Source organism: Meleagris gallopavo, chromosome 3 (genome assembly GCF_905368555.1).
Source record: "Meleagris gallopavo chromosome 3, MGAL_WU_HG_1.1, whole genome shotgun sequence".
Taxonomy (NCBI): domain Eukaryota; kingdom Metazoa; phylum Chordata; class Aves; order Galliformes; family Phasianidae; genus Meleagris; species Meleagris gallopavo.
In genome coordinates, this window is record NC_139406.1 from 13,770,456 (window position 1) to 13,796,755 (window position 26,300).

At 39.6% G+C, this 26,300-nt stretch overlaps 1 protein-coding gene across 2 annotated transcripts in view; it reads right to left on the minus strand.

The window, feature by feature from the left end:
* GMDS (GDP-mannose 4,6-dehydratase) overlaps positions 1–26,300 on the minus strand; it is a 393,306-nt gene that overhangs the window by 34,576 nt on the left and 332,430 nt on the right. The window contains exon 10 of one of the 2 annotated variants that reach the window (XM_085220296.1): positions 4,937–5,006. The exons of the other annotated variant lie outside the window; for it this stretch is intronic. Within the exon in view, the coding sequence (XP_085076422.1) occupies positions 4,937–5,006 (70 nt within the window). The remainder of the gene's footprint in view (positions 1–4,936; positions 5,007–26,300) is intronic. 2 annotated transcript variants of the gene reach the window in all.

The window sequence follows — 26,300 nt, forward strand, 5'->3', positions numbered from 1 at the left end:
GTCTGCTACTTCAAATACTGTGTTTACTCTTGGTAGTGCTGTTAAAACAAACAAACAAAAAAACCTGGAATTTGAGCAGATACAGAGAAAACTTACAAAGATGGTCAAGGGAGTGTGTTCTCATAAGAACACAGGGAAGAATTTTGATTGTTTAATCAACCATACTGAAAGATGAGAGGCAATATGGGAGAACCTATAGCATCGCCAAAGGGAAGAACTATTTAAGTGAAGGGCAACGGAATAAGAGTGGATGAACATAAGCTTGCCAAAAATGCCAGTATGCTGGGATGTAGAAGAAATTTCCTAACTTTAAGATCAGGCAGGTTCTGGATGGCTACACAGTTGGATTAGCTGGGGTTAAACATCTTCGTGACTTTCAATGTGCAATTAATGAAAAGGGTTTTGTGGTGTGATACATGCATCAGTATCTTTTCCAGCTTTGACGTGCTGTTAACAACATGAGCTTTGGCATCTGGTAATGCTCTTATTCCTCTTAACGATTTAACATCTTCAATTTATACCACACTTTTCATCCCAAAGGATCCCAAAGCACGTAAAAAATTGCAATTGATGTGCACTCCATGAAGAGAAGGCGTCATTCACTGAGGAAATGGAGCTGAAGCACAGGTGAGAGACAGCAGCTGTTTAAAGTGTGTTTATACTCTATAAAAACTATAAAAAAATGTTTACATTTTCTAATGGAGAAGACCAAAGTGGTCTTTGGGGGATGAAAGTAGTTATACTGAAAAAAAAAAAAAAAAAAAAAAAAAAGTAAGCATTCTGTATTTCCTATCTTCTTCTCTGGGCAAGAATTCTGATGATGTTGATGCCATGGAAGGATCGAGGTGAAGCAATCTTAGCAGAATGATGACAAAAATGTTTCCTCCATTCATGGTTCTAATGCTCATGAAAATAATTTTTATGTGTGCAATGTTGCAAATTCATTGCTTACTCTCTTATTTTAGGAACTTTCCTGACTTCTTCAGAGAATATTATCTCAGGAGATTCATTAGGGCATGATCAAATGAATCACCGTACATTGAAGAGGATATTGAAATGTGTTCAGTTTGTGGGACAATGGTGGGCTACATTCCTTGCCATACAGTAGTTCTACTCATGAAAAAATATACAAAATTGGAAAAGACTCTTGCAGCCACATACAAAAGCTTGGTTAGCTGTCAAACCTAAGCCTTCAAAAATTGCGAGCCTGGATTAAGGATCTGGATCTGCAAGCAGATCAAGGCTGTGCTCCCTCTCCCTTGACTTTGGGATTGTTTTGAATTGTCTGTACTGATAAAAACTGAGAAACCTTTTTTTTTTTTCTCTCAATGATATCATGACATATAATCAGATTCTGGGTAAAATATAGGCAACATTCAAAGGACTAGCATAGGTGGCTATATTTCACCAATAGTAACTGAAAAGAAGGGTATGAATTTATAAGAACAGTAGCGTAGGAGTTAAAACTTAGCCCCACTAGATTCAGATTGGCTTTGGAAAACAGTCAGGATAGCACACTGGTCATCCCATTATCAGATATAAGTAAAAAAAGATTATTATTAAAGTCAAGTCAGTTATCCATAAGAAGAAAACCCAGTGCAATTGTGATTCTTTACAGCTATAAAACAGAAGTAACACTTAGGAAGTGAAGAGAAAGGACTACTGTCACTGGTAACACCTGAAACATCAGGCAAACTACTAGCTATTGTAGGCTCCAGGTCGACTGTTTGGGAAGCTGCAAAATGAGCAGCAAAAACAATAAAAAAGAAAAACTGTTCTCGAGGAGTTTACAGTAAAAGTTCAGCATACTTGAACATTTCAGAACAATCTGAAATTGTGATAAGAACGATCCAATGCCATGCAAAACTTGGAAATAACTTTCTAAAAAATAAACCAAATAAGGAAGTTTCCCTTTTAATTGAAAGGAATGAAAGTTTGTCCACAGAGCAGCAGAAACAGTCATAGATGATCATTTTATCTGCATCTCTTCCACTGCTTTCTTCCTTTTTTTTTTTTCTCCTCCTCCTTTACTCTGCATTCCACAGCTCCAAATGAAGAAGTCATCTGCAGGCCACACCACCGCCTGAGGTGTTACTTCAACAGTTTTTAAAAATGTATCTCCATACGGCTATGCACACCCAAGCCGTGTAGGCTGGATTTCCACCAGTTTGTCATCTGAACCCAGCGCTGCTCCTCCACCCCCCCTTCCCTCTCCCCTTCCACTTCCTCCTCTCTCCCTCCCAAGGCAGACTGTGGCGGGGCTCTGGGAAACTGTAGACAAATGCACTCATTTCCATGAGGCTCTCCTTCCAATGAATGCACACTTCTGACATGACCGCGGGCCATAGGCTCACCCTAAGTATCTGACATGGGCTTTCTTGTCAGCAATAGCAGTTGATGTGATGCTCGTAAGGACAGTACAAACTAGTGTGTCACTCAGCAGATTACTGAGGAACTCTGACAGGAAAGCGCTTGTTTCAGGCTGCTGGTGTGCTCTTACTTTTGGAATGCACAGAGATGACACAGATGACATATTCAGGCATAAATAAGAAAAAAAAAGGCAGCTTGCTGGAGGATGCATGTCCACCCATGCCTCCTTTGCCCATTCCTCCCAGGGCACTGGGAGAAAAGTTCCCTCCCACAACTTCATTCGTTAGTGCCCTGCATCAGAAACATCCCTCCTGCCCCCTGGCCCCTTTTTGTGCAGGCCTAGATGGAGCAGAACAATGGGGCCCACGCATGGCTCTGTCCCAGGGCCCCCGACATCCCCAGGGTGTTGTTTCTTCACATGGCCTCCGCTGCTGCCAGATGAAAACTGAGGCATGCTTAGAAAGCTGCAGCTCTCCTGCGTTTTATAGCCAGGACTCGAAATAAAGCAAGATTTTGGCAGCTTTGCCAGGTGCATGTGCTCTGCCATTCTGGGGAAAGTTCACTCAAGCCTGGCCAACTCATGTGCCTTCATTAAAAAGAAATGCATTGGTCTGCACATGCCTAGCAGAGAGTAGTAGGGCCTGATAGCTTCAATTTCTAGACAGTCCAACCTCTGATAGGCACTGGGTATTGGCTAGACAATCAACCGGGCCAAATTAACTTGCTGCTGTGTCTGCATTGCCTAGCTTATAAATAAATAATGGTCTTTTAACTTGAGTGTGGTTTCTATTCTGTTTTTCTGTTCTTAGTGCATAATATTGTGTTCATGGACAGACTCTCAAGCAGTTCATTTCCATTTTGTCAAATGGGAGATTCCTGTATGCTCTGATCCCATTGAAAATAATCCATATTCAAGAATGATCCTGCAGACAGTTCAGTTTGTAGATTTGCAGTATAACTGGATGGCAAGGGAAAATTAGGAAGTCAGTGATTTTGTCTGAAGGGGGAAAAGAAAAATAAAGGGAAAACAGACAGATAAGCTTTAGAAACATTAATTTTAAAACACGAAAAAGAAAAGTTGCTCTAAACCATCTATTACAGAAGTGTTCAAATACTACTTAGAAGACAACATTTTAAAATTCAAAAAATGAAATAACCTGGATCTAATTTTAAACGAGTTTTGCATGGCGTAATACCATTGATGTCAGCAGAATAATTTCCAACTTATAAATTTGTTAACATAATGTTAATTCAAGGTTGCAGTACAGCAGATGAGAATCACTTTGAAAGTACAGTAAGAGATGGAAGACTATACGCTAATGTTGAATAATCTGCTAGGAGATGATTTGCTTTCTGCCTACACACCCAAGCTACATATTAACTAATGCTACCACAGAGACTGCCATTTCCTAAGGCATAAAGTGAAATAATAACATTCTGACATTAAGAATAATTAATATTTTCTCTTATGAATATTGTTCAAATAAAAGGATGTTGTGTTTTAATATACACGTTTACCAAGGCTGTACAAAAAAACCTCCTATTTTACTTGCTGCTCTTTTGCCAAACACAGATAATGATTAGTAATACCTTCAAGCTGATGAACAAAGATAGGGAGTTACATCTTTAAAAAGCAATAGCAACCTCCTCAGAAGTGTAATCTATCTGTAGTTCAAAATCCAAAGTAAACAGCTTGGACACCTATCGTAAACAAGGCAAACTGGAACTTTCAGACAATGAAATAGTATTTAACAGACTTGTTTTGTTTTCTCATGTAGACGCACACATACATGCAGACCCAGTAGTTAAATACACAGTGGCAGCCAAGGTAGGGTCAGGACACATTTCTGTACCACATGCATCAACTGAGCAGGTGCTTCACAGGGTGCTTCACTCCTTCAGGTAACCACTGAACATATACCCCAAATAAAACCTTTGCAGCAATACTGAACACTGCGAGTCAAACTGAAGCATGATCTGCTGCTCAGCTCCAGGGCCATGAGGTGAAGACTGAGCATGGGACAAATACTAGGTCACAGAAACCAAATTAAGAATGGAAAGTGGAACAGAAGCTCAAAGCTTGGTCGTTACCTATGTAAATGAGGGCTGCGCTTATTATTTAGGAACAAGGAAGGAGGTGGATGGACTACATCTGCATCAGTGCAGCAACAAGCAGAACAGGGAAAAGTGAATTGACCTTGCAGGGTAAAACATGCATGGCAGCATGGAGCAGAGGGAATTCTAGTAGGTGAGTGCTCACAGAAATAGTGCAGGAATTAAAAACATAGAGCAGTATTTTGTTTATGCAAAGTGAGAGGGAAGAGCAAAAGAGCAAATATCTGACACTGATGCCATGGAAGTTAACAGTAACCTCCAGAAGAGTTGTGTGTCATGCTAAATTGAAGAAGAGTTATATGACAAAATAATGTAATAGTTTTCACACGATGATTATGATATTTAAAATAAAAGAGTTGTTGTCAGAACAGTACATTTAACTGTAGCACTTTGAGAAAATCAGAGGACATCTAAATGAAGGACATCTTGTGAAGAACAAAAACTGGCATACCTGACATGCCAATAGTGTTACAGAGGTCAGGATGCTGGAATATGGTGGAAGACACTGGAGAAGGCACTGCCTGCAAAAAAAAATTCTTCAGAGCTTAAAAACCTAAGAAAAAGAACTAATTAATAAGGGAAGGGCCATGAGAAAAAATAATGCTCTCAAAAGAGATTTGAAAAAGACAATAGTTTTTTTGGATAGTGATACACTAGATCTTAAGGAATGAAAAGTAAAGGGAGCTTCAAGTAGCAATGGATAAAAGTGATGAATAATGACATGTAGTACAAAGGCACAGAGATGCACAGTGCTACAAATTGGAGAGAAGGCAGAAAGCAATGGCAGCATTTCATTTACACCCACTGCTACCGCAAGCGCTAATTGAAATAAACAAACAAACAAACCCCTGTTCAATTATTCAGGCCAGATAATTTAGAGTTGTTTGTTTGTGGCAGATCTTTTGTTGATAGAGCTGAAATCCTGCCAGTTAAAGGTTAAATCCTGCCTGCTAGACATAGCTTGGGGTATAGGGCATCATGTTACACGTCTCAGAGGAAACTCAGGCCTCCCAAAACCCCTCAGAAATCCCATGGCTAGTTAATCCATACTGCTGCACTCTTCTGCTGAATTCATGCTGTAGCCCATGCTTCAAAAATGCCACAATCTCATGTCTTTCTGAAGCCTCACAATCTCATGCTTCCTGCAGTACAGAGATTGTAGTTTATCTTAGCAATGAGACGGTTAAAATACGTTTATTTTTTGCATTCCCTCAATTGTATTTTAGTGTGGCTTGAAGTTACTATTCAGACTTACTTTCACTCTGCTTCATCTCTTCTACATACAACAGTATACTCCATAGGTCACACACTGGGCAAAATAAAGCCAGGATTATATTCAATACTGTCTTCGACTGCAGGACCACACTCTGCCTTAACAGCCAAATCAAATTTCTACTTTGTAATTTCTCATTTTTAGTTACAGACTACTGATGCATATCTTCTTCGTGCACTGTGAGACATGGTTGGAGGAATAAATCTCAGATTTCTTCCAAATTGCTAAAAATAGCAAGGAATGTTTGACACTGTCTAGCAGGGTCACCCCATTCTGGTGAGTCTTTCATCTGAGAAACCTCCCTGAAGACAAAGGGACAACTCCTGTATGTTCTCTATGGGCTTGTTAGTGGGTGTGATTCAGCATTTCTCCATTCCATCCTTGTGTCAGTATAATTAAGTCAATGGTGATAATGTCAAGAAAAAACTGAAGAGCAAAGGTGAGTCAGCTCCCACATGCTACAAAATGTAAAAGGACCGTTTCATAGCAGGATGATGAGGGGTTGGAACTCGCTTATCAGAAAATATATGCTTCAAAGCCATTCTTGATCATTTCGGAATTGCCATTACAAAATCAGCATAGGTTCTATTGTTAGTCAGATCATAATTGGGCAGGAAACATGCCAATGCAAACTTGCTGAAAAATATTTCGTATTTGCTCTTGAACAATGAATTGGTCTGCCAGAGTGAAAAAAAAATATATATATAAGACTGACAATGGACTACATTGTTCTTTGATGTTGCAGCATGGACAAATCACAGGTGTATTACGTAAATAACTGTCAAACTGACAATTAATATCAATTACTCTTTAATCTGACATATTACACTGGGTGCAGCGAATGCAAAATCTGTCCAGAATAGATCATAGATATGTACCCTTCAATTAGACATGGGGGAGGAGGAAATTCTATTCTCTGGGAAAGCAGAGCATTTAACTCCTGAACTGCTAAACATTCTCTGCGGATGAAACTCATCCCTTTGAAAGGAACTTGTCCAAACTTCTTCTGAGTCCTACTGATTTCAAAAGCATAAGTGGCATTTAAGTAGCCAGACGGACTTGTTCGTCTTCTTTCTATACGTATGCACACTCAAGTGTACACATTGTTTATCAGCATCTTTCTCTGACACAAAAAGGTAAGAGTGGAGGAAACAGGAGAGGGAGATGTCTCTGGATCTGACCTCCTGAAACAATCCCTATGGAGTCAGAAAGTGAGAGAACACTCACAAAGCTACACAGGAGATAGAAACAGGCACTTTTATGGCATCTCAGCACTGGGACTTAACTGGACTGGAAGAACATGCAACTCTTTGTCTACGCAAAGAAAACCTACGGCACTAGCTTCCTCAGGCTAAGTATGTATATGGTGTGTGTACCTCTGCAATCTTTTTTCAGGCTTTATGGCATTGAAGAGATCCCTAAGACTCAAAATACCACTCAAATAGCAATACGACAGAGTCTCCTTGAAAAGAGAAACTGCAAAAACATCACCAGCATTAACCCAACCCAGACTATCTTGAGATAAATTAGACAGTAGATAGAGTCTCAGCAAGATTTTCAAGCAATACATAAATGCTGTCATGACAGTACCTCAAAACCTCAAAAGAAAGCCAGCATGACTATGACATTCTTGGCTTACAAAGAATACATGAACAAAGCAAAAAGCACATCACTTGCTCTTCTGAAGAAAACACCTGATCTGTGCCATAGTATTTCTACTGTTATATAGCTTTCCTTCACATACACTGCAACTGCTTACAGATTTTGAATTTGCGTTTCATTTTATTTATTGTCTCATGTGTTGACTGAAAATAGGATACTATCTTAGTTCTATCTTAATTAACTGTTTTTATGCCTTGTGAAGCTTCTCCTATTTGTTGACTTCTCAGAGAGATGGCTGAAGGAAAATGCTTACATAACTTCTCATTAGTCATTAAATATGCAGTTAGAATTCTCCCTCTTGCCAGCCACCAACACAAACTAAAAATTTCACTGATACGACATCTCACTATCCATGTCTCAAATTCATGAGGGATTTCTAAATGCAAATATTTATCAAGATACCTTGAAGTCAGAGATAATGCTCTGAGACATAGATTTGCAAAACAAAACAAAAACAAGCAAAAAAAGAACCCAAAAACATTTTAAATAACTCCATCTTCAGTTCATATGCATTAAACACAATAAATATTATTGAAAATACCCCCATTTGTTTGAGAACATAAAATCCACTCCCCTACCCAGTGACTTCAAACTCGGATGCTTCATATTGCTTTCTGACCTCAAGAGTTGGAATGACTTTGTGTCTCTCAGTTCAGAAGACAGAAAGGGGGAAATGTCAGAAAATGGTGTCTTTAAGTTCACTTAAAAAAAAAAAAAAAAGGAAGGAAAAAAGGAATGTGACTATCTGCAAGTAATTGGTAGTATCTATCAGATAGAAACTAGATTGAAAAAAAAAGAAATTAAAACAAGAACTTCACGCCTGAACAAGAAAGCCCCTGTTATTCAGGAACATGGGATCCATTTTCAGTTTTGAGTTTCCACAACTAAGGCCAAGTTTTAATTCCCTTGCTTGTGCAATGAAGTACTGTTGACTTTGGTGACCTCCTTATGTGAAGGAAGTAAAGAATTTAGCAATTCCCATGGATGTCTCTGGAGAAGTTCAACTTATGCCATGGATAACTCAGACAATCGTTGTTCTGACGGAGATTATGTTAACAATATTATCTCAAGACTTGTTGTTCCACTGCATTAGGTACACAAAGGCTTTCTTTTAACATTATAGTAAGCCATCGTCCACTGTCATGTGCCAATGAATCTTTGATGAAACATTCAGGAACAAGAAAATCCCTCTCCCTTCTTCGATTCGGCATTCTAACTTCATTGCTGACTTTCATTATGGTACTACACCTGCTGAGATATTAATCTTTCTGCCTTTTAGGTTGTAAAGCATTTGAATATTCATGCAACTGCCAAGGGAATATGCCTACACCCACGCAATATCAGTCGCACTGGGGTAATTCTTGGTACCACCTTTTGGAGACATCCGTACCGCAGCGCTTGAAAAGCAATGGGATCAGCTTTTCATTTCATTTTGTGCTTTCACAAAGCATCTCAAATTGCTGCCCTGACATGTCTGAGTAAAGCAGGAGGCCTCCTGCCAGTAAGCTACCCTGAGGTATGCAGGCCCGCCGCTCCCAGCTCTGGGGCCGCAGTTACACAGGCGGATAGCAGGCTGCTGCCAGTGCTGTGCACGCCTCCCAGCGCGTAAGGATCAGCGTGTGCACAAGGAAGGAGAAACCAGCCATCGTTTGCTTCTGCAATAAATTCATGCATACAAAAATAAGGAAGAAGTGGGGAAAAAAGAAGAGACTTTAATACGAACAGACACATCGTAAGAGTCCCTTTTAAAGAAAAATCCCACTCAAATCAGCACTGAGTAACAAAGAGGATATTTGCATAAATAAGAAAAGTTCTGTTTAGTCACATGGTCCCAGTCCTGTTCACATCAAAGCTAACGGCTGAAAGTACTAGCAACTATGTTATCAGCATTCCTGAAAATGAGTATAATTTTCCAATATGGTGGTTGTGCTATAACCAATCCAACTTATACGAAAGCTAAGCCACATATGCATTTTATAGTACTTAGATGTTATGTGAAGAGAAGTTACATGATACTGAACTATGAAAATAGTCTCATGGAAACAAAACTCAAAGTTTTGCTATATTTACTAGAGTGAGATGCAGCATCATGTACATCTATTTTTATTAGGCAGTTCCACAGCCAAAAAGTAACCTGAGTAACCTGAGGAGGATTCATACCACACAGTTCAAAAGAAATACAAGCACAAGTCTAGGTAATATCCACCTTTCTACTCCATGAAGAATTCAAATTCTGGGATTCCCAGAGGTTTTTGTCCAAAGCAAATTACATTCCCACAACAAAGATCAGGCAGCCTGGCCTGATGCCATTCCATCACATTCTCAGATATATGGCAATGTCATGACTGTGGTGAATATGCCATACTCATTGAGGGTGTCACAGAGAGAAGAGGGGACAGGCCTGTCACAAGAAAAGGAGATTTGATAAGTTTGGGGAGGAGAGGAAATTGATTCTTCAGGGCAAAAGAGGTCATGGACCACCTATCATCAATTCATCAGAAACACAGCCAGTTCCTCCAACCAACAATGTGATGCTACATGGGCATATTCGGTTGTTACAGTGTTATTGGTACATAATGCAGGAGCACAAGCAACACGGTTTTGTAAAGTGTCCATAGGCTGCTCTCTGTGTCAGGCATGAACTGGACTTTATAGCTGTTCACCAAAAATATCAACAGTCCAACATGGTTGTTCCTTTATGCATATTTCCAGTAGATGTGGCATACATGTCAATTGGGTTATTTATCACTGTTTCTTGGCTTTTTAAGTCCTTGCTCTACAATCCACTCAATAACTTCATTGCTGGCTTCCCCAGTTAACTGAGGGAAAAATCCAAGAACTGCCCTTCCATGCTCTCTATAGGAGATGCTCCTATGTAACTCAGGATTCACTTAGAGCAGTTGGCGCTGCTTCTGCAGAGACCTGCTGCACCTAAAACAGCAGGCAAAGTGGTCATCTTATCAGAAACAAAATCATCTTTCCCTGTTTGTTCTCTTCAGAACTTCATCTTCTGATGAACTGAAACTTAGCATCCAATGCTGAGACTTCTAATAATCTTTTAGCTGCCATAAACTTACTGTATAATTTCTGACTGCATGAGTCTGTCAGGACACGATCTAAAATGATAGATTTACAATAGTTCATGGACTACCATCCACCAAGCTGAGTAGTGGTTCCCAGTTCTTTTCATGATCCTAGCCAACATAATTCCTAGCTGAGACACTTTCATATATACCACTTTCACATTCTAATATATAAATAAATAAATGAAAGAAAACTTGGTTAAAGTTGTTATAATTAAGTTTCACCTCAACACATTTAAAGCATGCTAGTGGGTAATCTTGAACTACTTAACTGGCACCACGAGTTCAAACTATCACCAGTTGTGTGGTTTAGTATGCATATCCCATATCCCTCCAAAGCTTTTAACCTTTTACTAGTTATTATTTTAGAGGAATGTGATACATAAATTTAAACATGTCAGACACAGTGTTCAACACTTCTAATGATCTATTACCCTCATATTATTGAAGTCCCTGAGGAAGTTTGGCAGACGTCATTCAATCATCAAGCTATCATTACTATGTTCTAGCTTTAATCTAAAGTGCCTAAGAGCTTTGTGCTTCTTACTTCATATTCTATCACTGTTAGGGGAAAAAGAATAAAAGGTGGGGAGGAATGAGTAGAAATACAAAGTTCACCTTAGTTGGCCTACAGTTTGTCATGTTTGGAGAATAGATTTTGTTTTTCCAAAATAGATTACTTGCTCTCATGATAGCTATAAATGTATTTCCCCTAAAGTTCCAGAATTATCTGACTAATTTACTTAATATACGTCTGGATCATATTATAGGAAAAGTAACAGACTACAGTAAAACAAAACACTTCAGAAAACAAGAGTTGTTGATTCAACTCTTCCTTATATAGGAAAAGAAGCACAAAGATAACAGCTTGTACACAAATACATTATTCTTCATGACTCTGCCTCACAGTACCACTGTATTATTAGTACCTCAGTTTCTGATTATCTTTCCCAGGCAATTCAGAAGCATAACTGATTAAGTAGCAATGTGGTTTTATGATTGCCTCACTGTTTGGGTAACTTGCTGCATCTGTTGAAGACAAGATTCAGGCTATTTATTGTGAGCAACAATAACTCAAAGAGACATTCAGGATGTCAATCCAGAGAACAGCCTACCTTCTTCCTTATTCTAGTATCCTTCCTATTCCAAGGCTTATATCATGCCTTTTCTCTGTACTAAGCAAACTCGTAACCCCTATCTTTCTTTAAAGTTTGTTTTCTATATTTCCAATCATTTTGGTTGATTTTCCCTGATTAAATAGTGCATGTCCTCTTGCAATATGGTACACAAAACCAGACACCGTCTTCTTGTTGGATGCCTTGCCAGCACTGAGCAGAAGGATCGCTTCATGAGTTTCAGACACAGCGTTCCCATTCATCACATCCAGTAGGATGCCTGTTTTTCCAAAACAGCACAACAAAGCTGGCAAGTTTTTAGATGGCAGTCCTGTATGATGTCCCTAAATTCTTTTCTGGAAAATGGCTTTTTAATCTCGTTTTTAATCCTATTAATCCTGATCTATTAGATATCTCTTACTTAAGTATAGTACCCGGTATGTGCTCTCATTCAATCACACCTTATTCATGTCAGACCATTTGTGCACTGGTGAAGATCACTTTGAACTCTGAGCCTTTCTTCCCAACTCAGTTTCAGTTGGCTTTCTTGTCTTGAGTGTTAAGCTAATCCTATCTAACACTCTTCAGATTCAACAAATATTGCCTGTCCTGTCACCTTTAAAATACTGAAAAGGCTTCTGTAAAACCCCGTCTGAAACTTGTCTTAAGTTGAAACTCTGTACAAAGGCAGAGTATTGCTTAAATATTTTTTTGTATAGATTTTCTTTAAGATAATACAACCTCTTCAGCAAATCCTCTTCAAACGTACACCCTCGCCTAATCACAAATGAGTCAGGATGCCAGTTAGTCAACCAAATAACAGATTCTGGCGAAAAGAGAAGGATTTATTTTTTCTGGATGGAGAACATTCCTATGCAGGGTAGAAAGCTAAGTCAACAGAACAGTACAAAAGCCTAGCTTTTACCCACAACCATCCTTTAAACACAGACAACTGACAGCGGGGTGTGATTCTCAGGAACAGCCCAGTGGTTTTGGCTCCTGTCCGAGCCCAAGGAGGTACAAAAAGTGCTCATGCACCCTGTCTTCCAGAACAGCATACACACAGGCAGTGCTTCACAGATCCACCCATGCCACCATCGCTTCCTTTCAAACAACTGTCTTAGTCTGGTGTCCTAACAAGTAAAGTGAGTGGATTTGAGGCACATAGACTAATAACCCCAAAATAATGTGCTCAGAGTTTAAGAACTCTTCCCATGCTCACTGCATATAATGATAGTGCTCCCACTGACCTTAGAGGGAAGTTCGCAGAGCCTTGTAAAGTTAGCTTTGATTTTTAAATTTCATTCTAAATGGAAAGAGTAAGGCTGGCAGTGTGTTAAAGACCAGCTCTAACTCCATCTGCAGCAATTAGAAAGGGCTTGCTGCAAGGGAAGGAAAGCAAAGTGCAAGCTGCTTTCCAGCAGCAAACTATACAAGTCATGAGGGTTCTTGGGGGTCTGATGATTTTCAGTACTCTTTATGGTGATTTAATTAATTGGAAAGTAAAGGAAATGAAGCATCATTATTTGAATTGCTGAAAAAAAAAGAAGAGAAAAGGAATTTAAGAGAATGGACTGGGTGTGTTTTTTTCTTTAAGTTGATGAGTCTGAGTAAGGCAGAGTCTTAAGTTTGCTTTTGACATTCAGCCCTTTCAAGTTTTTTTTTTTTTTTTTAAATGATAAAATATTGCATTTGGATTTTGAAACCAATTAGAATGTATTACAGCATTAGATTATTGGGAGCTGAAACCTACCTAGGACCATAGAGACTTTATTCACACAGAGTGTAATTTTACCATAATTTACATTTGACTGCAATACTTCCTATATGTCCCTTCATATAACATGTTACTTTTGTCTGCTTTCATACCAGAAGTTCCTTAGGATGAAGACATTCTTTACTTTTGCCTTATGCGGTGCCAAATACATTGCCAGTACTTAAAATAAATAGCAGCAATACAGGCTTGTTATCATGCAATTTAAGCCCTGGCAATCTATACTTGATCCAGGAAAGCCAGTTTTTTTCTGACACTATCTGTGCTATCTCGGGAGGGACTGTGCTAATATCTTCCATGTGTGTTAAAACAGCCTTTGCTAAGAAGGTTTTCATGCTGGCTCTGACTCTGATTTCACATACCCCTTTCCACATTGATGTAACTGTCTTCAGTACAGTTGCACTTCATACACGGCCTTCTCCAAGAGACTCCATGAGGAAGAGGAGAAAATATGAACTGTTGTTTCTTGAGCCAATGCATACAAACCTTGCATTACTTTATTTTTTATATATTTTAATAGTAGGCATCGCAGTTTTGAGCTTACTTTCCAAACACCAGCTCCCTACTTTGCTTGGGGCCAGAAGAGATTTGTCTTTTACTCTTTTTACTATTCCACCTCCCAGCCAATACACAGGCAATTTAGGCAAAATTTGCCTTTGTGGTATTTAATTTAAACAACCAAAAATGGGCCCGTGCTGTCTGGATTGTGTTGAAGCACAATCGTGTTTGCAAGAAAACGATCTTCACAGTTCGTTGGGTGCCCTGCAGCCACAGACTCCTTGTACAGTAAATCACAGAAAGGACCCAATCATCAAGCTACACACACCCGTGTGCCACAGGAGTCCTGGTATTCTAAGTGAAAAGCAAAGGCAATGAAAAGAGATTCAAATACAATGATCTGGCAAGCCAGAAGAAATTTGTCTCATGCATCTCTCGCTGCATGCACATATGTCTACAGACATAACATATACAAACGTATGCCTACAGAATGATGTTCTTTCTGTATGTAAACAAATATGGATGACAAATACAAACAGATTTCCAACTCTGCATTCTGAAATGGTCCATATTATTTTGTGGAGTGGCAATGTTTTATTTACTAGTGATATAAAATGATACATGCTCGCAAAAGAAAGCTGCTCCTGGAGTCAGATGCATGCATTACATCACTCATGGCCACATGTGAATGTTATTTGTGTATGTACTCTGAAACAAAATAAGGGGGGTAGACAAAGAGATATTCCTCCCACACCCTGCATGCCAGAATCTCGTTTCCTATCCTCAGCTGGTGCTCAAGAGTCTGACTCCAGCAATAACAGTCTCCCACTGAGATTAAAGCACTGGCAAACACAGCTTATCTTGGTTAATGTATACTTAAGTTTTGTGTGTATTATACATACATATATTTACATATATAGGCACACACACATATGTATATATTTATAGCTATCTCTCTCTACTGATACACGTATTGTGTTTATGCACTTTTATAAATATGATATGTAAGAAATCTTCTGCAGAGAGGAAACAGTCCCCGGGTGGGAATATACTAGTAAGTTTGAGTCCAAGTCGATATGAAATTGGACTTCAGCAGCAGCCCCCCGCCTCCTCTGTAGCTAGAGGGATGCAAACACTGCCCGAAATCCCTGGCTCCCTCCCACAGAAGATGCTGGGCTCAGCTCCTGTTGCAGTGCTGTGGCTCCCACCTGGCAGATCCTGGCCACTCTTGCTAGTACTGTTCGTTCTTCCACCTCGCATGAACTGTGCTGCACTGTGAACCCAAAACACTCACAGACTTATGGCAGCCAAAGCAACAGAACACATTTTTGTGAGGTGAGCAATCAGCTGTGTCTGAAGCATGTGCAAAAGACCCTGAAAATGGTGCAGGTTGACTCTTTTGTTCAGCATTTCTTGAGGCACTGCAATATTTACCAATTTTCTCTGTGGGAACAATCATGTTGGTGAATGTGGTTCACAAGTTGATCTGTTTTACGTTTAAATTCATCTGGGCAGCCACAATTAGAAAGGAAAAAGAAAAAAGAAAGGGATCCAAATGTTGTGGATCATAAACAAGCTGAGACCAGTAGAAGGGCTAGTGGGATGCTATCAGCTCTTACCTGTACCATCATAAGGCAATAATAAACGTCCCAGAAAAAAAACAAAAAAATAAAAAAAAACATAAAATGTCCTTGCTGGGAAATGAAAATTCATTAGTAGGGTGACCATACACAAATAAATGCACATATGCAATCATATCTGTATAGCTGCCAGCCGTGAAGGGTTTATACTTCAGATTTGTGTGACATCTGTTGATTACCAGAGCAAATTAGTTCCACCTGAAAACTAAATGGATCCATACAATCCAAGCATGCTGGTGCTTAGAAGACACAAACAAACCAGAAGCCTTCCTACAAGGGAAATGCTAAAACTGCCAATTCTTACTATTGCATCATTTTGGCACAGAAAAAGGGAAGGACGGGATGTACATAAACAAAAGCTGTTATTTTAAATCTACCAAAAAACTCATGTGTAAATATATAACAGTGAGTCAGAAAAGTGAGAAGTAGGTGGAGTTTGATCATGTCCTGTTTTAGGTGGATACAAATGACATGGAAGTAGGGAAGTTAAGCCTGTAAGTGCCTGAAATTCCAAGACTGAGTTGCAGACACATAAAGAACTGAGCCAAAGAAACCATGCAAGCCAACCTGCTGGAAAGAGAAACATCATAGAGCAATACTCTGCTAGGATCAGCAAATGTAGAAAAGTTGTTAAGGACACAAAAATGGAAATGCTGTGGAAAGGTACTGATAAAAGAGTGAAGGGGTCATGGGGAACAACTGTTGTTTAAAATCAACAATGCAAGTCATTAAAACAGCTGAGGTTCCTCTGACTTTGTGATATGAAATATAAATAGTATTTATATGGAGTTTATATGGAGTATAAATAGTATTTGTATGGGAGTAAATTGCACAAGAAGCACTTTTATGGAGCAAAACAATTTTTTTGGTAGGTCAAATACCTATGTATGCATAATAATTTCAATAGGAGGCAGACATATAATTGGAGAGTATATAAAATGAACAACACGAAATGCACTGGCATAAAAAACAAAAGCAGGAGGGGTACCCCAAGTCCAAGCCCAAATCTATCAATCTCTTGAAACAGCTTCTCCTCAGCATCTGGTCACTGTGCTTCCAGTTTCTTTAGATGCAGCCTTAAGTCCAGCTGCTAAGTGAGGCACTGCTCCACTCAAACACCCCTACCATCCTGGCACGTTCACTTCAGTGGATGTGTGCTCACTTAAGCACAGACCAAAGGCAGCTGTTGCACATGGAAATGAAACTTCTGATCACTTCACACTGATCCTCACTGCCTGTGAAAATCTCTGATTCCCAAACCTCCTGCCCCTTAATATTTTCCACAGAACTTTTATGCCAGTGAACATGTTTCAGTTGGGCTCTGAAATCTAAACTTGGCCTGATGCAGATTACTTCCTCGTGACATCTGGGGAGAGACTTTCTCAGGGTGTGATCTCAGGCAACTCCTTGACTAACATGGATATTGCTGACAGCAGTTGCCTCCCCTCTATCCAATGTCAGTTTTCTTCTGCCTTGTTGTATACCAGCTTTTCCCCATTATTTGACACAGGTGAACAGCTGTTCCGATTCTTCAAATGATAAAGTGAAGCTGCAGAAGAGAAAGGCCACATGGTACTTAAAATCCTAGCAATGATAAGCAGAAGATGAACAGCAGCATACACATGCACAAACTCAATGGCACACAGAGGCAGGCAGGTTTGGTCATGCTTCCCAAAGGCTGCAGGTGCATTAAGCACAACGCTCACAGTCAACCTCAGTTGGATGCAAACTTATCAGCACACCACAATTCAATTAAAGGTTGTTGAGGGTCTTCTGCCCCCTGCACAGCACTTCACTCCAAGGCTGAAAATGTGGAAGGATACCTCCCAAACACTGCCATTTTAAACTGATTGATTGATTGATTAACTGATTGATTAACTTACTTCAGTCTGAAAACTGGAAATCTGACAGTATTAGCACATTTATGAAATTAGTTGGATAAATGCAGCAAGGGTCAGCAAGGATGGAAATGGCCCACCCTTTTAATAAATCTTAGTGACAAAAGCAGAATGTGTGAAAGGTGTTTAATGCTGTCCCTTTGGTGTGTGCTGCTAAACCATACGAGAGGCAACTTTCAGTTTTATAGTGGGCTTTGTGCCACCAGAGATATGATGGAAGGGAGTGGGAGTGAGAAATGAAGCTTAGCTAACTAATGAGTTGGGGCTATCCGCTGTTTTTGGCTGAAGAGCTGTTGCTTGGTTAAATATAGTAGTTATTCTCCTGGCAGTGCAGAAATGAACACCTCATGAAATGAATTAGTGACATTCCTATGGTTTGATTTCTCATGATCTGTAAAATTTTAAAACTGATTCTAATTCCCAGATCTTAGTTTTTGTGCCAGATTCACCAGACAGGAAAATATTAATCTGCTGGGATTTCTCATGGAATTTTCTGCATCTAGGGATGCTGCGAATGTGTTCCTCTAGAATCAAAAATAGCAATACTGCTTGCCCTCAGAAACACTTTTAACCTCTGCAAGTCTATAGTGCCTGTACCACTTACTCTACAATGACTTCTGAAGGACAAAACTGGAGTTAAAGCTATACCAGCCTCCTCCTTTAAACCAAACATACACAAACCCTATTGCTCTCTGCTCTTTCTTCTCTCAAGACTAATGACAACTTTCCCTTTCTGTGAGACCTTCTTGGTCCTCAGTCCACAGGATTGGAAAAACCTTATATCTGAAGAATACAAGCACTGCAACCTCACTAAGACTGACTGAATCCTGCTTGGATTTTGCGTCACTTCTTCCTCCTGGTCTATGACTGGCTCCAGAGAGGAATCAGAACATGTAGAGGGAGCATGCAGCTCAGCTGCAGGCTGAGAGTGGCAGGAAAGTGCTCCCAGAACACAAAGGATAAGGTGAATGCAATACAACATTCTGAATATCAGAGAGTCAGACTGATTCCCATGCTCAGAACCTGCTTCAGAAAGAGTGAAAAGCAAACAGCTAAGTCTTTGGAACTGTGGCAGTCTTTATCATCCTATAGCTTCTTAAGATCCCAAATACATACAATAAGGTTTTTTTTAACGTATATATAAATAAATATGGAAGTAATGGATGCCTAACTCTTGCAAGGAGAACACATCCAATAAAACCAAGTGACACTAACATCAGTGCAACTGGGAGGAGATGTTTCTCAGTGAGGTTCATGAATATTGCTCAGCTTGGATATCCTCCAGGAAAAGACGCTCTGAAAAGAACATGATTCTATTCTATGATTCTATATGTCAACAAATCTGTATCCCAAATCCTTATGTCTGCCTTCAAAACTGCAATGGAAAACAACAAAAATCAAGGAAGATACAACAATTAATACCAGATAAGGTTCCAGCTCTCAGACATCTTTGAACTTGATTGCACTTTGCGTATTTATGCCTAGAATGATATTCAAATGCTGCTGTCCATGTAGTATTGAGAGTTAACACAGAGTGGTAGGCAGGCTGACTTGGGTCAAACACGCTCTTCTGAAAACACAAAATAATACAAAAAAAGCAGTTAAAGACAAATCCTGATAACAAGATTTTGCCTCCTCAAGGCAGACATGATGTTATGAATGTAAAATTTCCAAGTTTTGTGGGGTGTGGGGGATTCCTTAAAACTGACGCATCCCTTCCCTTGGGCATTGTCAAATCTCAAACTGAACTGGGAAGCCAACACTACTCTTCCAACACTAGACAGACTCAAATGAGAGAAGATTCTGCTGGAAACATCAATGTGAAGTTGTGCCAAGAAAGTGTGTTTTCTCAGCAAGAAACGACACTCTCTATTTGCTTTGTCCCAGACAAATAAACAAATTATTGACTCCATTATTTTGCATTTTGGAAATGGCACCAATCACAGTGTTGATAATGAAGCTCCATTACACTTTGTGGCTTTTAGCTTGAGGTCAAGCTCAGGAGGTCCACGAAATGCGTAATAAATACTCAGAAGCTGTAGAGGGAATTCAGCACAACAAATACCTGGAGCAAAGATTATAATCTATTTCCCCTGCACAGAGTCAACAAGACTAAAGACTGCCCACTTGATTGTGTCTCTTTCCTCAGGGCAAGTCAAAGCCACTTGCTGGACTGAAAACATAAGGACAGAGAAAAAATAGCCTCAATTTGCAGTCTGGATGAGTCGTGTCTGGTGGTAGATGTGGTTGGCTGGTGGTGTATGGCATTTCTTACCGTCTGACTTTGCTTGTGTCAAGGCTAAGATCCCAGGGTCTGGACCTCTTTCTGTGCAAGTCAAATTATGTTTAACCACACAGCCATACTGCCCCATCTATGACCTCTTCTCCCACATCCGGAAGGACCCACCCTCTCTGTAAAGACAGTTAATTGCATAGCCATGATAATTTAGCCTGAAGACTGCTAGTAAGTAGAGGCTATCAATTGTGTTGAAGTATGACTGCTGCTTTTTGTGTTCCAGATTACAATCCACCAAGGATTTCCTAATGCTGTTGGACTCCAGCCCATATATGCAAAGACAATTTGAAGTGTTAAATGAGATGCTTGAATTGAATTGCAGCTCTTGCTATGGCCAATGCAGATTATTTCCACTGAGGAAACCAACTCCTTTTATAATTGCAGGGAGGTGCTTCACATGCTCATTTTACAGCCAATGTTTGTATCACGCGCAGAGATAGCTGTGAACTTACAAATGTAAAGTAAGAATTAAATGCTTCCAAGGTTGCAGAGAGCACAGTAACCTCATAAAAACGTGTTTAAGAAGCCAAGCATAATGTACGTCATGTTACACCAGTCCTAGATCAAGAGTTTAGGACTGAACATACCAGAGAACTTTGAAGTCACTAAAAGCTTCCTAAGTTGAAGATCTGGCTGAAGCAATAATTGTTTTACTTTCCCAAAGAACATTTTATTTTGGAGAAATAATATCACTTTCACCTCAAAACACAAATAACTGGGACACTGAAAAACTTCAATAATTTAACTCTGAAAATGTACAATGACCCCTTTCTGCTTGTTTGCACAGATGTCACATTTCTCCAGCCCAAGGTCAGAACTCTTATGGAATACATGGACGAATTTGTACTTGTACTTTTCCATGTCACATAAATAGGATTTGTTATTCTCGACTCATCGTACCCCTAAATAAACCATCAGCATTTTATCCAGAGAAACTGAACAGGGCAATTAACAGTAAACACCACTTAGCTGCCACCTTGGTCACTGCTGAAGATAGTCGTGCTTGGGCAAGGTTACTTGCAGTAAATACACTTTCCTTTATCATGTCAGCAATGCCAGCCTGCCAGCCAGTCAGTACTAACTGATTTGGAGAACCAAGGCCATTTCTGGCATGCTTATATCATGAGCTTCTGAACAGGGTGAGATTGATGAAATAAAATCCTTGCTTTCTCAAGGGTGAGGATTTACACCTAAAGCAAGCCCTCCCTCAGCATGTCTGTCTTTCCACTGATGCTGGCTGAGGGGGAGTATTTGCACCATAACCCTGTTGAACTTCAGACCTTTCCATTGTGCTCCAGCTTTGCCAGTAAGCATTTAAACCTTATGGGCCAAGACACCAGCTGTCCTTTGCTTCCTCTGCAAATAATCTCAGAGGGGAAACCTAGCTGATAAATCCTCCATGAGACAGCCCTCAGGATCCCAGGGATCTGCGTGCAACGACAGTGGCAAAGGTTTACAAACTGACAGGACAAGATAACATGTGGGGCAAATCCTGAAGTTGCCTTAATAGAAAAAAGGAGACTGTAATTCCTACTCCCTCCTGTCTCTCAGTCACCCCACTTACAACCCTTACTGTAGGGCATAAAGCTTTCTGTTTGCTTTCCAACAATCTCTGTTGTGACAATACACCGTGCAAGAGGAACATGGGTTCCAATGAAGACCACACCTGTTGTTTCATGTGTGCCTCACTGGGATCATCTCTATATTTGATCACTTCAGTTGCTGTATGCTGCACTGTACTCTATCACAGGCACCAGCACCGTAATACATTAAAATGAATTCCATCTCAAGAACCAATGACCTCATTTGTTTTATATTTCAAGTGTTAAGAGATTTGCTTCACAGCTCACAGCTTACAATTGTATCAGTTTAACATAATTTTCTAAGAGGAGGTACACCACTGGGAAGGCTACCTCTTCCCATTTTCCATTAACAACTGTTCCCAAGGTTCTCATTTCACTAACCTTTGAGCACACATCCTTGGCAAATGGCTACAAGCAGGAAGGGGAAATAACAGTATGTACTTAACTCAAAGATGCCAAAACCCAAATATCTTTGTAGCCAGGTTGTAACTCACAGCATCGTCAAACATTCCCTAGATCTGCTCTGCTACAACACAGATCCCAATTACTTTGTTATTTTTGGGAAGAGCACCAAGGAAACCAATGCAATAAAAAATAATAGTATTAACAACTATGATATATTCACCACTTATAATTATCTACTGTAATTGATCATTTTTGTTGCTGAATTTGTCCCTGCTTAGCATCTTTTTTACATTTCCCTCACTAGCAAACACCCATAAACAGAGGTATTTAATGAAATAGCGTTCCCTATTAAAATTCCTGCATAAAAATTCTATGGTTTTATACACTAACAATCCCTAGCACTTTGTTTTATAGAAGTGCTAGGATAATGCTCTGGGTAACTACTCAGTAGTATCAGAGTCCAGGAGTGTTAACCTACTGCACAGAATCAGGAAAGCTACAAGATACCTTACTTCGCTATTGAATTAAAAGAATGCAAAACTTCCAAATATCTCTGCTGCTTCAGATACCCTTCCACAAATACAGACAAGGACTTTAAAGATGAATAAAGCAAATATATCAGAAATAGAGAGCTAATGAGAAATATTCACGCTGTTGGAGAAAAAAATTCCTTCGATAAAGAATAAATAATGTTGATTTTCTATCTGTGTAGTAAACAAGTTTTTATAAGTGCCTTCAGTCTGCAGTCTATGGAAACCACGTGCAATAACTTATCAAGCAAATCTGAGAAAGTACTGATTTGTCTGTGAAGTTTTGTCATTTTCTGTTTTGTAACCCTGCCCGTCACCACGTATAAGAAACTATACACAGATTTTTTAGCTCATTAGAGTGTAAGAAATGCTTTCTGAAAGACACTGGCTCAGTCCTCATGAATCCCTTTTCCCCTTTTTTATGACTCCGCAGCTGCAAAGCATTCTGCACAGCAGTCCCTTCAGTTGGTGTCTGCTTCATGACAGACCTGCACATGGATTACAACTTCCAGCAATCACCAAGCACTGTTTAAATGGCGTTTAAACAGAGAAGAAAGAGACAAAACACATGTATGTGCACAGCACGTGCATCTTATGAAGAATGAATACCAAATCAAGTTCTGTTTCTGTGTTATCAATATCAGGGGATCAAAAATATTGGACTCTTTCATTTTTGCCTGGTAAACATAAGGTAAGATTCTTTTTTAAAGACATCTTCCAGAATCTTTCTTCTAGAAAGACTGAGAAGGAACTTGTGTTTAGCTAGCTGTGTAGCAAAAGCTGAGAAAGCAGTAAGTACTGGGACCAGTGGGACTCGGAGTAGGGGCAGGCAGATATAAGGAAAGTAAAAAGAGGTCAGGTAAGGCCCAAGCAATCCTGGATTTGGGGAATTTCAGTCCTGGGGCAAGGGTATAATATTTCTTTAAAATAAACAAACAAACAAAAAAAATAACCCAAAACCCAAACAAATAAAATCTGTGTAAAGATGTAATGAATAAATATATTTCAAAAAGTAGAAGTGAGTGATAACAGGCAATTGCGGGGAAGGAAGAAGGAAAATAATGGAATAACTAGTGGTCATTTAGTGAGGTGGTTTAGATGAGATTAGATGATCATAGTACAGTGACTTAAAGTGGAAAGGTAGGGCAAGAAATGAATATCAAGACAATGTATTTCAAGAGGGATGTATAGTCCCTCTATGCAGAAGAACTCTACGTTAACAAGAAACAGGGCGGGAGACAATGTCATAACATTTTTTTTCCCTAATTCAGGTTGTATTTGTAAAAGTTTGCTTATGAGCTGATAGAGATCATAACCTTATGTCAGATACATTTTCTTTGGATCTTCTTTAAGCTGCAGGCACACACACAAGACCTTAATAAATATGTGTCAGTACAAATACGTAAGTTTGCAACTGCAGACCATTAATTTGAAATGCTAATGCAAAGAAGGAAGGGCTAATGCAAAGAAGGAACCGGCTTCCACTGATTCACCAAACAGTGGAAAGTACTAATGTGAAAACAGAGAAAAATGTTTGAAGGTGGTATCCAAAGAGTTTCCACTGAGACGATGAGTTCCTTCCTAAAGACTCTGAAATGCTGTCCTGTTATCCAGCCAGTGAACAAGGTTGGCTTACTTCAGCCTTTACATGCAGATGGAAGTCTGCATTTATAGGTCAGAACTTTAATAGGTGCAGTAAGCAGGATCCCAAAGACATTCCTCTAAACTAAAGCAAGATATATCTGTGATCATTACAAATCTCTACAGACATCTGCCATCAACAAGGATCCTCCTGCTCTACTTCTGCTGAAACCCTGGACCAAAAGATCTTTTCCAGCAAAAAAAGTTCACAATCCGAGGCCATGCTGCACATTGATGAAGCTAGACAATGATACGAAGCGCTAATGCTACTGTGACAGACAAGCATTTCAGATGAGCTGATTTAACTTGCATGCTTTCTTTACTCAACACAGCTCGTTAGCTCAAGCTGTATGCATGCATTCTTCAGATGTGAAGCAGAAGCACAACAGATACAGGGCACTAAGAGGATACAACAACACAAACCAACAGCACTCACCACGATGCGCAATAAGTTATAACGTATTAGTAGTATTATGATTTTTGTGGACATCAAAGAAAAGAGTTTTCAGGAGGGATTTGAGGGTACATAGCAAGGAGTCTGTTTGCTTTCTTTGAATCAACAATCAGTGGGATGTTTTGGAGAAGGGGTGAAAAAGAAAGAGCAAACCAGCAGAACGCTTTTAAGTTCCCCCTCCCCAAGGCATCACCTTATTAGGGAAAAGTACAATGAATTTGGGGGATGAGAACAGACAATATCTTGGACATGAGCAAACCATTTTGTCAGCATGCCTGGAATTCAGCTTAGCCATCTTTATATCTATGCTTACGGCCATGTGAACATGCAAGGTCGCTTCCATGATATTCAGTGTAAGCATTTTAGTTCAGGTCTATGAGAGTTCTATCAGGCTTGAGACCTTACATATAAAGCAGCTGAAACATATTCAGTTTGACAGAAAAGCAACACAGGAAGAGTCTATCAAAAAAAGTGTATTAGTTCTTTTCACAGTGTGAAGCTTAACTGTACAAGTGTTTCTGGAAATGTTTAATAGAACAAATGTCTATTAAAAAAAAAAAAAGACCAAGACACAGGCACAGCTGATGTAAATGTCTTTTTTTTTTTTTTTCCTCCTCCTTTTAATAATCATTTTTATATTGCCTAAATCCCTAAAGTCAGTGTCTGGACTCTGTCTGGAGGCTTCCCAAAAATCACTGCTTGTCAACACCCCTTCCACAGAAATGAGTCTGTTTACCTCCACCAGTGCACTGTCAAGTTGTCTCATCCCATTTGCACTACAGTCCAAACTGGTATTCTTACAGAAAAGTCTAACCCTCCCTTTTCTTATCCAGCTCTTTCTCTAATTATCTATAGCCTACATTAAAATAATTTATATAAAATGAAGGCCTGTTTTCAACATGCATCTCTACAGAGATCACTATAAACGTACTGATGGTACTGATAAGCGGGAGGTCAAAATTTGGCCAGTTGATATCAATGAATGAAAGGGAAACATAAAAAAAATTAATTGGATATTCACACATTTGGAATCCTGTACAAAAATGAACATTTTCCCACATAGGAATGTGCTAAAAAGTTCCTTCCTCCATTTCAACAATGCCTTTAAGGCTTTTGGAAGAGAGGCACAGGTATGATACATTTGCCAAAGTGTGCCAATGTCTGGAATTGTCTTTGCCTGATTACACAGAGCCTCTGAGAAAATCTACACATCACCAAATGTCTATGAGTATATAAATGAGTATACTCAGTATCTTGTGAAGTTCTGCTCATAGACAACTGCAAACAGCATCATGCTGAGTTCTTGGTATTAAAAAAACAGAACTGGAAGACAACTTCCTGAAGCTTTACAGATTAAACACAGTCAGCAACAAGGGGAAAATTGACAAACTAAGGATGTATTTACTTCTAATGTATTTATCTTGTTCTGTCTCTGGCAGTCACTGGCGATCCGACCACTGGGCATACCTGCTCAGCAACCCCCTTCCACTCACTGCTTTGACAGCTCCTGTGAAATGCAACAGTGAGTCCCACTGCTTTGCCCCATCTCTACATTGTCCTTCTCACCCACGTCCCTTGTAACTTACATGTGAACTTATGTATGGCCCTTGTAACAGAAATACGAACGGCAGATGTGCAGTTCCAGTGCTGTTGCAAAACTTTCCAGTCAGTTGTCTACGTGTCAACGTACAAAATACCCATTTGATGAATTCTGGCACATAATTGCTGATCCTTGCAAAAAGCTAGGCAAGCACATCAGCTGCCACCTCTCACACACCTGTGCACATGGCGGGCTCCTCCCAGAGTTTTCTCCCCTGGCTCTGGTCCTTAACATCTGTTTCTCCTGCAAGCAATTCCTGAGCTGAGCAGCTGCTAGACAAGTGCTTGCATCCAGACACAGCAAGCTATGGTACCAAGGGTATCAAAAATTATTGTTCCAGGCATTAGTCTAGAGTAGGAAATC